Raw genomic sequence first — 17,186 nt, 5'->3', positions numbered from 1 at the left:
TGAGGTACTTTGAACGTGGCTCGCTCAGTATTCTGTCATGTATTTATTATTCCCAACATCGATATTTAAATATATTCTACGGGCGGATGGTTTTCGTTATTGATATGGACGATATCACCTGCATATTAAACATTTTTTTCTTACCGTATACGCAGGCAGTTTCAATTTCAAGGCCTCCAAAATATAACGTTACGACCAAAACTCGAAATTCTATACGCTCAGCTTCATTTGAGCTCTCGAAAACAAATTTCGGTCTGGGTTTCGTAAACCGATCCAGTTTCCCGTGTTTGGACTTAGTCATAAAAGTGACGCGTATACCGATTCCGGGTAACAAAAGGCCATTCAAGCTCGCGGAGTAGTCGTCGAAAGAAAAAAAAAAAGTAATGGCGGACAGGTCGAAGGAATTTCTGGTCGTGCTGGCGACACCCACAACCCGAATTCTCGGTAAACGGCACCACGATCATTCCGAGCGAAGAATTGCAAGTTTGGTACCGGCCGGCGAGACCCACATTTGCATTTCGAATGGAATGGCGATAGCGTTACGGAACATTTGACCCCGCGGTCGTTAAGGCATTATTTATAGCATAGCTTTGGGTGAATTACGTATTGGCTTTGTCAACGGCGACACTTTCAAATAGCTCTTGATCGGTAATTTGACAAAAATATTTTTGCGTCACCACCGTATCACCTATTCGGTATAGTGTGTCTCAAATTATATCGCCTTGGCTTTTGACGTTTCCCCAGAAGTAATTACGACCGTCAGGCCAATTATTGCTAGAGATAGATCTTCATCCTGCTGGATTTTGCCCGCTATTACGGAAGTTCCCTGCCGATGAGCGGAGGGACTCTCAATGGTTTTGGTAATAATATTTTTTTTGTTCATTTAGGTGGGTATCTTATTCAATTACACTAAGAAAAAACAATGACGTTAAATATATACAATAAATTCATAGCTAGGAATATCTATAGATAATTACCTTTTTATTCTAAATACCAAAATCTAATTCTGTTTCACTATCAGAGTTGTCATTGAGATTAATTATAATAGGATTTATGTTGTTTTGTATAGAAATGTAAGAAATGTATAGAAATGTAGAGTCCCCAATTTTTATAATGTGCTTGCTGTACTGAAATTTTCTAGCTCTCACTTGGTATGTTATTAATTACAATTATTATCAAATTTATAAAACTGGGACTTAAAGTGGACTAACATTTTGTGCTCCGGCCTTCGATTTTTGAAAAGGTAAAACAGTATACCCAGTCTGTTCAGCCAAATTATCGCATAAATGTTTTTTAATTGCATATAACCTAAATTTCAAAATAAATATCATTTTCTAATAAATATTCCTGGATTTAAGTTTTTGAACTTGATGAGGCTGGCGGTTGAGACAGACTATAAACTCAATAAATAATAATTTAGTTATAGGTAAAGGACAAGACAGGGGCGAGTCATGTAGATGTCGACCACGTGTCGGATGATATCAGTGACAGTATTAAGTAACTCGTTATTCCGTGCGTTTCCGTTGTCACGTCAAAATCACTTGTCAGTACATGGAAAGCACATTGTGAAAAATATGTGTGAATGTTTAGTAAGTAGCGAATTCAGTAAACAAAGAAAAAACCTGCCTACTTACAAGAACGCTAATATCCTAGATAAAGGATATCAAGGATATTCAGGATCAAGGATAGTGTTAAGTGTTTTATGTATTTATTTTTTGACTTATGTATGCTGTTCAGCTCACAAACGAATATTCATTTGCTAATATTTCGTGAAATTTTCCCTGTTCATCTATTATTTACGTATATATATATTATTATAGTGAATTATTGTGAAACAAGACATGATAAGAGGGAAAATCTATTCACTTCATCAAAATCTACTTTGGATAAACTGAAAAGGAATCTAGAAGGTGAGAGCAATACAATTATTAGCCGTGCCATCCTCCATATAGTTATTTGTACACTGGCAATTAAATATCGCAAAATAAACAAAAAACAGGCGAAAAATGAAGTCTAGATCCGAAAACACCTGTCTCATTTACCTAGATAAAACTTGGTTCGATACGATATCCAAAGGATGGGTTGATTCCTGTCAGATAAAAGCACCTTCAAAATATTAAGGAATAGGTATTAAGGAGTCTAGCTTGAGCAATCACGAAGATACAAGTGCCAAACTTTTTGAAATCTGGTTTCAAAAATATCTTTTAAAAAATATTCCGGATGATATTTCTCTTGAATCCAGTTACAAGAAAGGGCAACTTTTGTTACTGTTATTTGATGTCTAAGTGTCGTAAATTCGATTAAAATTGTAATTAATAATATACCTGTTGTGAGCTGGAATAATGCAGTGGCGCACATTTTAAAAATTCTGAAAATTCTTACATTTGCATACAAAATATCATAATGATTGAATTGATTTTGAATAAAACGTATTTAATTTATTTAGTAGTTCATAATTTCAATTTCATATTTTTTGATCGTATTTTCTAATGTCAAACGCTCATTTTTCAGAAGGGCATACCAAGAAGTGACTAGGGTCCTGGAGGTCTGACCAATCCCCTTCTTACTCAACTCAAAGCGACTTTTCTTGGCCTAACCCAGATACGATGTGATACCGTCTTGCAAGTTAATACTTAAACATGATGGCGATTTAGTTGTATCTGCAAGAGTTCAAGAATATGAAGTGAAATGGGCCCTGCCTTGCAAATAAAAACAATACTTCCTTTAATCACTATATAAGTCGTTTTCGATAATTATAAGATACGTACAAAACAGAATTCCAATTCTTTGAGGTAACAAACATAACAGAGAAATAAAAAAAGACAATTGCTGGGTTAGTTTTAAGAAATCGAAAACATTGACAAAGATTTGCTACTTAACCTCAAAAAACTAAGCAAGGTTTCAGACATTTCTTGTTTCTACTCTGACAATTTACATTTTATCCCTGAGGTTTTTTTTGGTACTACGGCGTGAGGGCGTGATTGTGCTGCGATATCAAAAAGATTTTCAGGGCGTTTGCCGTGCTAACTTATTCAAATTCGGATTGATGAGTCTTTTCCAAGCTATTTGTCTGATATCAGTTCGTTTTTTCACAAATTCTTAACCTCAATTATGGACGATGTTTCGTACTCGCGTACTCTTTCCATCAGTTCTACAGAATCTCGCGAAATTATCTACTTCGCCCAAAAAGGCAACGGAGCTCATCTCACGATTTCAATATTTCGAAGTTCCCTCCAACAATGATCTGAGTCTTCTGTCCAATGGATTGCAAGCTATTAAAACTAATTTTAAAGATGATCATTTTAAGGATGAACTGGCACAGGAAGTAGCCAACCTTCTCGCAAATGTCAGACGTACTATTAACAAAAAGACATCTTATATGCTAGCCGATCAGGGTCCTTTTATGATTGTGATGGAGGGTATTGCGGAGAAAGTTGGTTCGATACATCCTATGAACATATTGTTAAGTATTAATATAATTCAGGGAATAGTTAAAATAACTAAAAGGGGGGCGGGACTGACAAAATCGGTATCGAATTTGGCACTTCCGAACATGCAAACGAATTTCAGCATAATACTTCCTTCTCGACAGTTACAGGTTATAACAAATACATTCCGCAGAGATTAGTCACGTGCCGCGCTTTGTGAGAGATATTGGTGAGCAGATTAACGAAGACGATTTCTACGAGGCAGCGGAGGCTCGTGAGATCCTAGGAGGTATTTCCAAAAAAATTAAATTAATGAACGTCAGAAGAACAACCAGAAGAGTTCGAGTTCAAGCCATAGATGGCTCCTTTCAGTATAAAACGGTTCCAACTAACGATCACATTATTACTTTTGAAGATAAAGTCCTCCCCGAGACTTTTAGTATTTATCAAAATGAATGTCCAGTCCAAAAATATATAAATCCAGTTATTATGTGTACTCATTGTTGTCGTTTTGGCCACTGAAAAAATCAATGCAAAGGGAAGAGCACGTGTAATTTCTGTTCCTCTGATCATCCCGTCTGGATGTCTGAGAAAAGAGTGCAATATCAAAAAAAGGAATGCTGCCCCTTGGATAATCTGGATCAGGATCGTAAGTGTATATTATCCGATTGTGAAGTTTCTCCCAAACCCACCTGCGTCAATTGCAAAAGGTGTCACCAGGCTTCCGATCAATTATGTCCTGAAATGAAACGTCAAATGAAAATCAATCAGACTATGGCTTTTTACAACCTTTCCTTCTTCGAAGCTGAAAAGCTGCTCCCCAGAGAATCAAGGAAAAATCTCTTCAGTCGTCTGCCGGATGGTTTCAAAAGCACGCTCAACAAAGACACTGTGTCACATCCACCTCCTAGAATCGTCAATACCTCTTACTCCGAGATAACTAAGAAGCATAAACCTAATTTAATCCTGATATTTTAGGAGAGGGTAAGCTCTCCTACGCCAGAGCGGATTGGAATTAGTTTTCTTCTGTAATATCGGAAATGCTGTCTATCAACCCAGATATTGCATACAAAGAACTTTGTTACTTGTTGGCAAGGGCGGCTAGAACTGTCTCAAGAGTTCATCATAAGATTGGTCTTCCTTGGTGGGAACCGGGCTGTACCCTATAGATAAAGCGCAAGAGGGAGACCTTCAACAAATACAAGAAAACTAGTTTCAAGAGGTTCTGTGAGAGTTTTCCCTTACATTATTCTATACCACAACAGCTCTATCATCCCCCACAGTACTAGAATCAAAGAACAGTCGAATTTACCCAGGACTTTCCCCCACCCTTTCTGTTGGATGGTCATTAATAGGAGAAATACCTGCCCCGGGATGGACTCCATCCCATCCTCATTCCTCCAAAAAATGCCCATACAGGGTTAACTTCTTCAATAAAATTCTTCGGAATAGCGCTTTGATCCCGGACACCTGGAGGTCCTATATGGTTGTTCCTATTCTGAAACCCAATAGAGATCCCGGAGAATATACGTCTTACCGGCCGATTACTTTATCTTCGTACGTGGCCAAGACCTTCGAGTCTATGATAAAAAACAGAATTGAATGGGTCCTAGAACGCCACAGGAAGTTGGCTGCCTCACAGGCTGGATTCAGGCGATGGAGGGGTACGCAGGATAATTTAGCAATACTCGGTTGTGAGATCCTCCAAAGCTTTATCGTTGGTAGAGTTTCAGTTTTCGTCACACTTGACATAGTCGGAGATTTTGACAACGTCAACATTATGATGGAAATGTGCAAGATCGGCATACCTAAGGACCTTGCTGTTATTATACACCATATTTTTTTCTATCAGAAGTATTTGGGTTCGAGGCGACTCTAATCATACCAAGAAAGGGCCTCAGTTTTCGAATAAGGGTGTTGCTCAGGGTTCCCCTCTGGCGCAACTTCTCTTCAATATTTATGTCAATTTCCTCAGCGAAGCGGTTCCTACCAATGTGCAACTTTTTCAGTTAGCAGATGATATAGTCTTCGTTTGCAACCCACCGAACATTATGCAAGTGATTCATATGCTTAATGCCTCTTTGAGTAGAATATCTCAGTGGCTCACGGGCTTTGATCTTACTGTGAACCCACGGAAATGTTCTGCAATTCTCAAAGAGAAAAATAATGGCCCCTCCTCAGGCTCTTAACATCCTTCATGAATGAATTAACTTATCTGGGATTGACCTTTGACTCCAAAGCAGCACAAATTAGCGAAATGGCTGGAAGAACGGCAACAGGTATTAATATGATGAAGGCTTTGACTAGAACTTGGTGTGGCGGTCACCCCAAAGTTACGTTGTCATTCTATAAAGCATATATCAGATCTCATCTCGATTATCCATCACTTTAGGTAATTAGAGTAGCCCTACGGATGATGAAATCCTCTCCTACAAACGCCTTACTTACAGAAGCCAGGGAAAGCAATTTGGAGACTGAAGATCTACTTGGCAACCAGATTGCTAACTAGATCTAGAGCTTTAAAGGATTCGGCGGCGTATGACAGAGTACAAGGATTATATGGGTGCGTAAAAGAAAATTTCGGCCACTTTCGGCGTAATAACAACGAGGTTCTCTTTGTGGATTTCTATCGGAGGGAATGGCCCCATGATAGTACTCTGACGCATCCAAAATGGAAGATGGTGCAGTTGGAGTTGGTGTTTTCGTGCCTAGTTTGAAAGTGCATTTCAGTATTCACCTAAGTAGCTTCTTAAGTATATGTGCAGCAGACGTTGTAGCTATTAGCCATCGATCATAATATCGAGAGGGCAGTTATAGTATCTGACTCTAAGAGCGCAATGCATTTCGAGTACTCAATTTTCTGCACGGTCGTATCGTTTAGTTCTGGATGCTAGAGTAAAATTTCTTCTTCCTAGAAATATTCGGGGACACCAAGTCATACTTTGCTGGGAAACGAGGCAGCGAATGCAATAGCCAAAAGACGCGGTGAATTTACCACTCCAGAACATTAAATTATGCTATAAAGAATTTTACCCCTTTGTTAAGCAAACTACTTGGAAATCTTGGACATTAAAATGGAAAGAAATCGGTCAGAGTAAGGGAAGAATATATAGGGACTTTTTTGAGTCTCCGCCAGCGCAGCCTTGGTTCAATAAACTTAAACTCTGGAAATATGAAGTTACTTTATGTAGATTAAGAAACGGTCATTGTTGCAACCCGGTCCATTTAAATCGAATAAAAGTGAGACCTAACAATTTTTGTCAGTGTGGAGAGGTAGGAGAGTTACACCCCATCCTATTTGATTGCACCCTTCATAGGAATTTGAGTCAACACCTTTATGAAACTTTATTGAGAGTCGGAGTCCCTGGCCCCATGCATATGCATTCTCTTCTGTTTCATTTGTCTAACCTCGATTGTAGGGTAATTCACTGGGTAGTTTCCAGTACTTAGTTTCTGACGGATCTAGCTGATTCTTCTGGTTATGTTAGTTTTATAAACTGTTTTATTTATTTCGTTTACTTAACACGCAGATTAATTCGACTCTCACGCCGGAGAAGATTTGAAAATCCTCGGCGGAGCGAATAGTATTATCTCTCTCTTTATCCCTGAGACAAAAAAAAAGGATATCTCCGAGAAACCTTGTAAATATTACCCACAGATCTAGTATATGAGAAACAAATTAAGAAAACCGGCTTGGATTATAAACATGATTACAGTTTCCGGTTAATTTGCTTTTTGGCGAATGCAAAATACCAAATACCGTGTCAAGAATAAAATAAGGACGTGAAAGCAAAAATTCCGCGAATTCTTCAATACGAATAGTCGGTTTCTAAATACCCGAAAATCTCAAACTAAAAAAATAAACATGGATTTTCTTTTCCAACACTCTATGGTAAAATAATGATAATATAGCCACTGCCAATATCAATATAAGACTAAAGAAAAAGTTTTGAATAATTTCAAAAATATATATAAAAAACATTTCCGTAATCAAATAAAATATGCTAAGAGCCTTCTAAAAAAATGTGAATTATTTTTTGTCTTAAATATGCCTTACTTAGTTAACAATAAAGAATTAATTACATTATATGCAATATTAACGTCACAGCTTAAATGATGTAAAAATCAGTTTGAAATTTACCAAGGCGGCGTTTTTGTTTAGTATGTCATTTTAAAATACCTTTTCGTTCAGTAAAACGAATTTAAAAAAAAATGGGTTGTCGGACTACAATTTCTGGGAGAAATGGATACAGCCAAAGAGACATGGCCGAAATGGTAAATAAATGTCTGTCAACTGTTCAGCATATCATTGAGCGTTACTGTAACGAAAATAGGGTCGACAATAAGTCAAGGTTAGCTCCAAATAGGATCTTCAATGCACGTGAGGAAAGATGGATTGTAAGAGAGGTATCGAATTATCCAAAAAAAGTGCTCCAAAGATGTGTGCCGAGGTGGAAAGACGGTTTGGAAACAATTCGACGAATCCTGCGAAAAAATAATTTACCTGGTTGAACTGCCAGAAATAAGCCTTTCATTATCCGAAGAAACAGATGTGTGAGATTTGCATTCGCTAGAAAGCATATCGATAAAGATTTCAACTTCTGGAATTCAGTAATGCCGATGAGACCAAAATAAACTTATTTGGATCTGATAGAAAAATATCGGTATGGAAAAGAATTAAAATTGTTAAAATTGAAAATTTGAAAACCTACGGTAAAGCACGGTAGAGGTGGAGTGATGTTATGGCGCTGTATGTCATCTGCAGGATTAGGTAATATGCATTTCATTGAAGGAAATATGAACCAATATGTGTATTTGGATGTATTAAGACAGCATCTGGTTGCTAGTGCCCTATCATGACAATGATCCAAAGCACACGTCATTTCAGACTTAAATGTAATTGAAACATTAAAAAACAAAGTAAATAGTACCCAAAAATCTAAAAAGAACGTATTAAAAGTAGAAATTACTGATGTATGGAACACAATTTCCCCGGAGTATACTAGAAAATTAGTTGTATCAATCGATACCCAGAAGACTACAAGCCGTTATCCATAATGATTGTTAACTAAGTAATGCATATTTAAGACAAAAAGTAATTCACACTTTTTTGAAAGGCTTTTTACTTGCTTAATTTCAATCAGTTGTTTTTTTTTTCAAATAAATAAAGAGACATTCAGACCAGTTAGTTTTTGTTATAGTGACGGCATCATTTAAGCTGTGAGTCACTGTATGTCAAATTATTAAAAAAAAAACCTTGTTTTCCATTCACTTGCTTTATTTTCAGCCGGTCCCAAATTAATTGTAGCTCTATAAACTAAAAACTGATACTTTTCCTATGTATATTTTCATTTTTATTAATGTTTTAATTACTTTTTAATATTTGGTGTCAAACTAAAGTGTCATCTGGAATCGGACTAAAATGAATCACTCCGGAGAGGCTTATTCTCAATGCATTTTAAATTATATTTATAAAATCACGGTTCATTAATCGCCTACCTGTACCCGTTTTACGGGCCGCTATTCAAGTCCTCGATAGAAATGTCAGATTAAAGCGGACGATATTGCGTGCATAAGTAAAAGTTAATTAGGTAATATTAAATCATGCACTTTAAATTACGTTGCGTCGCTCTCAGATCAAATCTCCGAATTATTGCGTAATCGGACAATTTGAGAGAATGATTAGATTTTTTAAGGCGTTTTAATAGAAACCACAATATACTAACTAACCAAAAAATGCAGTATTAACAATCCAGTAGTATTTAGGTCATTTTTTTATGAAAATGGAACATGAACGTTTTTTTTTAACTCTACGCTATGTTTTATGAAAGTGAAGTGTCGATCCTTCGCGAGTCAGTCAAAAATTGAAGTCTTTGAGTAATGAAAAGTAGTGCAGAACCGGCCTTCATTATTTTAGAAGTAATAAATTTTTACTTCCGTTAAGTGTTACACTAGCGTGGATTTCTTTAATTTTTCCGTCGATCTAAAAACGTAATGATATCGCCTTTAACTTGTAGTAAATAGTTTTGATTAGTTTCGTTTCTTGTTGTAATTTTTAATGTGTAGGGTGATGTTTGAGTTTATGTAAGTATATCACACTGAGAGATCGGCTTTACTACAGTCAAAGTATTCTTCGATAGAATAAAAAACGTTCTTGATTGATTTTGATTTGAGATTGAACATATCCGAAATAATACAGTAGCAAACGCTGAAGATCCACACTCGACCGCAGTCGCCAAATAACAGAAGTATGCATAGCCATTTTGTTTAATACGTAGTCAATTTGGCCTGTCCAGGACAAATTACTGTCTATGAATAAACCCAAATACTCGACAACGTTAGTCTGATTATTCGATTTATCCTGCAATCTAACCAATAAGCTCTGGTTCAAATCCCTAAGCGAAAACAACATCATCTCAGTCTTTGACCCGTTCAAACAAATACTCACAATATCGGGTCATACCACTTACTGCCCTAGTGGCCAAGAACTTGAGATCTTCCAGACTCCTAGATGACACTGCCACACCAGTATCATCTGCATATAAGGAAACATAGTTGTCTGGGAAAGAATCATATATATCATTAATAAATATTATAAATAATAAAGGTCCCAGTATGGGACACCGCTGATGAGTTCTTTAGATGAGGAAGTAATCACAGAAGAATCACATCTAAGCACAATCTTCTGGATTGTTCCTGCGATTGATGATTGGCGAAACGTCAGCAGGTTCGATTCATCAACAACTGACACATGAAGAATCCAGAAGATTTATTTTGTGGCCATACGTTTATACATTGACACTTGTCGCAAACAATTTTAAAACTCCCCTTTTGCGGGTTTTGTTATTTTTAAATGGAAGTTTGCTTAACCGGAACAATTTTAATGGCTGTTTTCAACCCAAAAACGCGGAAAACCTATTATTTCTCTCAAGCACTTCCGATTGCGTGATATAATTTTTTTTAATTTGTCGTTACAGTGTACGCCAACGTTTGTAGTCGGTATGACCGTATGTACTTGCATAGCAATAACTTCTATTTAAATTAGACCGCTTGAGCCACTTGAAACAATTAACATTTTCAACCTATCACGAGCTACAAGACCGTTAACTCCGCAGTTAGACATAAGGTACAACTACGATAACACTATACACCCAATAACAAAACAACAGATTAGATACATTATTGTGGCTATGGATTCATGATGGTCTCTGGTTATTTAACTTGACACACTGATGTAACCTAGACCATGTAACTATGTAACAATACGGTGACACATTTTCAAGGGACATATAAAAAACTAGTTCAATTTAGAATTTTCAGATATTTTGCGATACCATGATAGCGATCCCATAGTATTTCTGCATTCCTGTAAACAAGTCCGTTCTTGGTAAAATGAAGGACGAGTACGCAGGATGGCCGTTGTGGGAATTCTTGGGTACGGGAGCGAAAGCTTATTGCGTAAATGTGGACGGCAACGAGTTGACCAAAAAGGCCAAAGGCGTTGCTGACTCGGTCAGCCAGCGCGAACTTAGTCTCGACGACTATAAGCGCGCTATCGACGAGGAAGGCACGCTAATTTTGAGCCAAATGTCTTCGTTTCGCTCACATTTAAATGATATGTACGTCGAACTGAAAAATAAGGTGGCGTTGTCTTACGCGGATGACAAACGACATCTTACACCCGGCTCAGAGTACACGCTAGCTTGGGGCCATCGAAATTTGGTTGGTTCAAAGGACAGCGGGAAAATCACTGACTGATCGACCACATACCAAGCAGATATTTCTTTTGGCAAACTAATATGTAACGATTCCTTTAGATGATTGTAGTTTTTATTTGTGTTTAATTTATGTATCTATTTATGTCCATATATGCTATTTATATATGCATATCGTTCGAATATATTTATTAATATGTGTCTATCCTGATGGGGTTTTGTATATGATTAATAAAACAATTTGTTCGATATTTGTGTCATAAAAAGTCTTTTTCCCTGTTGCATTTTATTTAATCCGCAAAAAAAAAATGTTGTCAATAAATTATTATATTTTAAGCGACCTCGACGACCTTTTATTAGTTGAATTCTCTTATCGTCGCCGCCGCCGCGAAATCGTCGTCGGCTAGGCTCGGCTAAGCTCGACTAACGTAGCGCGCGAAACGGGTTCGAGGTTCGAATCCCCCGACCGCGCGCGACACACCGGTCGCTTTTTTCACCTCGCGCAAAAATACGTCAAGACAAAAAGGCACTAACGCAAAAACTACCCCTAGCGGGGCGAAATTGCCAAAAAGGCACTAACGCGAAAACTACCCCCTACCCCCCCATTGCTTGGGAATCTGTAAATTTGCAATCATAAAATCTCCCCCGGGGGACGGGGGATGGTGAAGTAACGAATAATAACTACTGCCGATCTCAGCGAGAATAGAATCAGAGATCTCTTATAAAGACCCACTCTTGTTCCAAAAAGAGCGAAAGCTGTAGAAGAGACATAAAGCAAAAAAGAAAAATCCGATGTAAACAAAACTAATTGTAATAAAAATTGTTGTTGTAATAAAAATATAGAAAAATATACAATTTTGAAATCCCAAAGGGGCTGAATGATTATGCCAGATAAATTCACTATTTGTCTCTTAGGCAAAAAAAGGAGTCGTCGTGAATTTGTGTTTATATATACTTTGTTGAGTGAGCGAATGTTCATTGCTGACGGAACAAACATGAAACGCAAACACAGAAGAATAATCTGTGGATAAAATAAGAATCGTGGAATCATGTGCCAATAAGTAAATAATGGTTTACTTATAAGTTAATAAGTTAATTATAACTATAGTGCAAAAAGTACAAAATTAAAATACGCAGAGTTTTAAAAATTCCTGAACCAGATAATTGAACATCAGTGTTGCCATACACTTTGCATTTTCATCATTATGCGTACAGAGGTATGCACACTTCGGTGACCGTGAACCTTATAAGGAATCCGAAACTCCCAACTTGTGGGTTGTGATTATTGTTGTCGTTGGATCGAGGACATGCATGCGATTACTGCTGTCATAAGGCTTGACACATGCACGACGTAATCGCGTAATTCTGGCTATAGAAAAACCTCGCGAGAAAAATATTGTTTATTGAAGACAAGATACAATATACACCAGAGAAATCATTGACAAAACGACCAAAAAACCGGCCGCTATCATAATCTATCTCATTACTTCGAGATGATATTGCCGATGTCCAAGAGTTTATTCCACAAACCAAACGTCACTATCTTTTTGCAATCTAAGAGATTGAAACATTAAGCAGCAAAACCTGCTAATAATAAAAAAATAGTTGCACTAGACATCACTATCAATATGGAGTTAATTTATCTAAACCAAGCCCAAATAAATTGACACGAGGGAGGTGCCCGATTGACATCTGCCGCCGATCGTAACGGTCAAACACAAGCAACTCCATGGTAATTACCAACGTACTCCTCGCAAGCGCATAAATAAAAAAAAAAGTAAATTTTTTCGCGGTAGTGAAATTTATTTCATTACAAGCAAAACAAAACTAATGAATGAACGACCAATCCCTTTTAATGCCAATGAAAAAAAAAAAGTATAATCGATTAAACAACAAGACCGTACTCGATTTACTATAAGAACAACGGCGTGAACATGCGGTAGATGGCGTTTCATTCAAAAATCTGAATTCAAGCGTTTGAACGACACTTTGAAACGGAACTTTCACGCATTTGCAGTTTAAATTGCCACACCAAACGTTTCAAGGTTGTCGCGTATTATTTAATTTTATTCTGTGCCAATTAATCGATTTAATTGTCCGCGGGATTATTTGTTATCCCTAATTGGATTAACTGTGAAAGAAATGTCACCTCGTTGCGTGTTCTACTTTCCAACGCCTCTAATAAGAAACTTGTGGAATATATAAACAAAGCATTTAGATTAGTCCAGAACATTGCTGATGGATTAGCGGATATCTTCGTGAACGTGTTTCTAAGTGTACCCACTGCCAACTATTGTTTACTATTGCTACTCCCATCGCAAACATTTTTGTTTAAATATCGTTTATCTTATCGTTTATCTTACCGAAAATGTATTGTAGGTATTTACTTGTACTTACTTGTTTGAAAAAATTTGGTGTAAAAGTCAAGACAAAAACGGATCAAAAGAAATAAGTAATTACGAAACTGTTATTTCCAGAGATCGATTCTATAGAGGGTGAACAGATGGGTCAACCTGTTAATCCAGATTCTTTGTGTGCAAATATTAGGAATAGTATTGTCATTTTTATTTCAGATCGTTTTTTAAATTTATAAATCCCGTATTTTTCACATATTTTGTTAAAACATCTTGTCAGATTACACTTTTTATGTAAATTTTGTAAATAAAAATGGCAGTAGGATATTGTACACTAATTACTAAATTCAAAAGTTAAAAATGACCGTGTGACAGTAATAACTGACAATAACAAAAGATTCTTACGTATCCTTTCATTAACTTTTAAAATCAGTATAAAGAGAGCTTAAAACTCTACAAAAACCTTGCTACATTTTTTCCTTTTTAGTCAAGAAATCTGTGATAACACGAATAATGTTAGCATTTTTATACATACTTTCAATTTACGATTGTTAATAAACAATAAAAATATCTCAATTGCTATCAAAAATAGACAAGACAGAAAAAAATATGCACAATAAAGTAAACTGCTAGAAGAAGGAAGTATACGTTAGGTGGCCAATTTCGTAAGTGTTAATTATTCCATCAATTAGTCGAATGGCTAGAAAATTTAGGGAAACCGGAACGCACCACATAAAACGTCGTCAAGGCAGGAAAGGGACTACAAGTCAAATTGATGGACGTTTTCTCCGACAAACAGAAACTGGACGAACAAGATTAAATAGAAAATGTACTAACAGTCAAGGGAAGATTAAAAGAAGTCGGATTGGCTAGTAAAAAGTCTGCTACTGTACACTGGACTGTAGATTACTGAAAGACAGTTTAGAGCGGTAGAGTTTGGAGAAATATTGGTGGTGGTTCAAAAATGTTCTGGAAGAAATATATTCTGAGGCATACATGCAGCGGTGATTCTTATTGGTTCGACGTCTATGAATGCAGAATTCGTAATTCCGGTTGCGCCATTTACAGGAGACTCCTTCAATTTCATGCAAGACAATACAAGACCCCACATTGCAAGGGCTGTTTTGGATCACTTAAATGAAATCAGCATCTAGATCTTGGAGTGGCCACCAGTCAGCCCACTCTTTAAACCCGCCCCAATTAGCCTGCAAGAGTTAGAGCGTGTTCTCTTGGAATGGGAAAACATTTCTCAAGCAACCATCGAAAAGTTGATAACATAAGTGCTCTAGGATGTACTAGGCGTTATTCTCTGTAAAGTTATTTTCTTTTATAAATTTTTGAGTTTTTGCACCTGGTGGCCAAATTTTGTATAATTCTTCAAACTTTATTTAAAAATTAGATGTTTTCTGATGCAATATGGTTCAATTGTCTTTATTTATATTAAGCCATCGGTAAATTAAATAAAGATTGCAAAAACAAAGATATAATTGTAAAAAATATAATACATTTTGAAAAAGAGTTTATTAAAAAGTGTGATTTGCCTAGGAATTTAGGCAATTTGTTAAGTCTACGTAAAATGATTATAGACCTGAAAAATGTTTATACCTACGACCGAGCCTACGATATAAACACATAATTACCTTCCATTTAATTATTTTATAATTCCAGGCTACATAAGTCGTCCCACTTTTTTCAGCCGCGGGGTTTATCTAATCTCTAAAAAGCAGCGATTATTGAAACCGAAACCCGCCCAGCAATGCGCACTGCCTACCACGATTCAATTGTAGGTTATCTGCCGACCTTGAATTACAAATTATTCGGCTAAAGCTACATTGTTTATAACTTAAACCAACCGGGTACAATGATACGGATTTCCAATTTGAAATGCTTAAAAAAAAATGTTCGCTGATTCACAACATTTGGCGGTGAGAAAATGTTACTTAAAGGTGTTCGTTCAACAGCGTGAATAATTTGAGAAAATCGAGAGGATATGACGTAGGCATATGCGTAATCGCGGACTGGAATTCAGACAATATAAAATAATATAATACTTACCTATTTATTAAATCGGATGCTTGTCTTGACATCTTTTTTTCAATGGATGAAGGTGCTGCTAAGCTACCTACTTTGTAGGTATATTTTTTGCAACATCTTAAAAAGTTCCCAAAAAATTCAAGTTAAACTTCAGTTTTTATGAATTTAATATTATATTTATAGGTATATTATAATAATGTTATACTCAGTATTTATAATTATCTATTTTTTGGTCAACATTACATCCTTCTAAACTAGCGCGTGTATTAACTTATCATTTCCCGATAACGCCTAGCGCACTTAATTAAGACCAAGTGATTAAATAAATAAACGGATATGAATAAGTGGAAAGTGGAAATCGCGGTTAATTGGGAACGTTGAAATTTTAAATAAATAAATGTTTAAAATAAACACCCGCACAATCAACCCATTTTAAAAAAAATCAGCGTGTGCCGCCCCTGTATTTAACATAAGTACTTACTCAGGCACCCAATATTTTAAACCACTAGAAAAATTCGCGTGCAATAGCACCAAATTGTTATAAACAATCTGATAACCTAACAAATCTGTCGATACAAACAAAACTTACCTTTCCAGTAGCTTTCTTGTAGCGTAGGATCGCTTCCCTAATCAGATCTTTAACCAAAATATCGCCGTCTCCACATGGCACAACAACTCTTACATTTCCGAAACAAACAGTCACCTTCATTTTCAAAATACAAACAAAAATGATAACTATGCGAGGCGATACGGTGGTGACGCCATGCCCCGAATGATTTCAGGTAAATTTAGAACCACCTGCCGACCGTCGGTTAAACCGCGCCAGTTTACGAACTTAACGGATAATTGGAGTTAATGTTTATTTCATTGACGCGGTAATTTTTAAACAAAACCACATTTAAATCCAAACAATAAAGTCGACTCCAATTAATGCTTTCACTATCTTGGCGTTTTACAAACTAAAAATTTAAAACGAGTTTTTTCCCCCTCTTGGAGCACCTGGATGACCGACCAATAATTTTCTTGCATTGAGGCATGCGGTTCATGTGTCAACCAAGATTGGTGTGCCACACAGTGTTGTCAGATGTTGCAAATCGGAGCAGAATTCAATGTTCAAGATCTTATTTTGCGTCACTATTATATTATGTATCTAATTTTGTAAAGGAAAAAGGTTCAGCTCTAATAATGTTAGTATATGCAAAAATTTCTGTTTATAACATTAATTACTTATTTCATAATCAGTCGGATATTGTATAGGTGTTATAATTAAACCATTTAACTTGAACCATTGAAAACTTTTTATATAAAAGCCAGAAAATGAAATAATGTATTGGATAATCAAACTAATTTTGGTTATATTTAAACAAAATGTACTCTTTCAGGAGCCAGTTTTTTGTACAATTTTGATTTAAAAACTACATATTTAAGGAAAGTTGATGTCAAGAATCTCATTGCATACAGCTGGCTTTATGGAACTTAATGGTAATTAATTTATTTTGTTTTGCCCTTCTAGAACACTAAATTTTAATCTGACAACAGGGCGTATTTAGAATTTCCTGGCACCCTGGCGGGCAGGTAGTGAGTTACAAGAAGAATGTTTCATTTTTTTAAAGGTCTCAGGGTTGCCAAGTGGCATACAATTTTTCTAATAATAA

At 36.2% G+C, this 17,186-nt stretch overlaps 1 protein-coding gene across 1 annotated transcript in view; it reads right to left on the bottom strand.

Annotated features, from left to right (window-relative positions):
• Positions 1-16,479, bottom strand: part of LOC132702826 (partitioning defective 3 homolog B) — a 72,388-nt gene extending 55,909 nt beyond the window's left edge. The window contains exon 1 of the mRNA XM_060671631.1: positions 16,121-16,479. Coding sequence (XP_060527614.1) covers positions 16,121-16,240 — 120 coding nt within the window. The 5' untranslated portion in view covers positions 16,241-16,479. The remainder of the gene's footprint in view (positions 1-16,120) is intronic.
• Positions 16,480-17,186: the final 707 nt, after the last annotated feature.

The sequence above is a fragment of the Cylas formicarius genome, unplaced genomic scaffold (assembly GCF_029955315.1).
Source record: "Cylas formicarius isolate icCylForm1 unplaced genomic scaffold, icCylForm1.1 PGA_scaffold_6__28_contigs__length_40554024, whole genome shotgun sequence".
Lineage (NCBI taxonomy): Eukaryota > Metazoa > Arthropoda > Insecta > Coleoptera > Brentidae > Cylas > Cylas formicarius.
The sequence above is the reverse complement of the archived record's forward strand: the minus strand, read 5'-3'. Positions and strand labels throughout refer to the sequence as shown.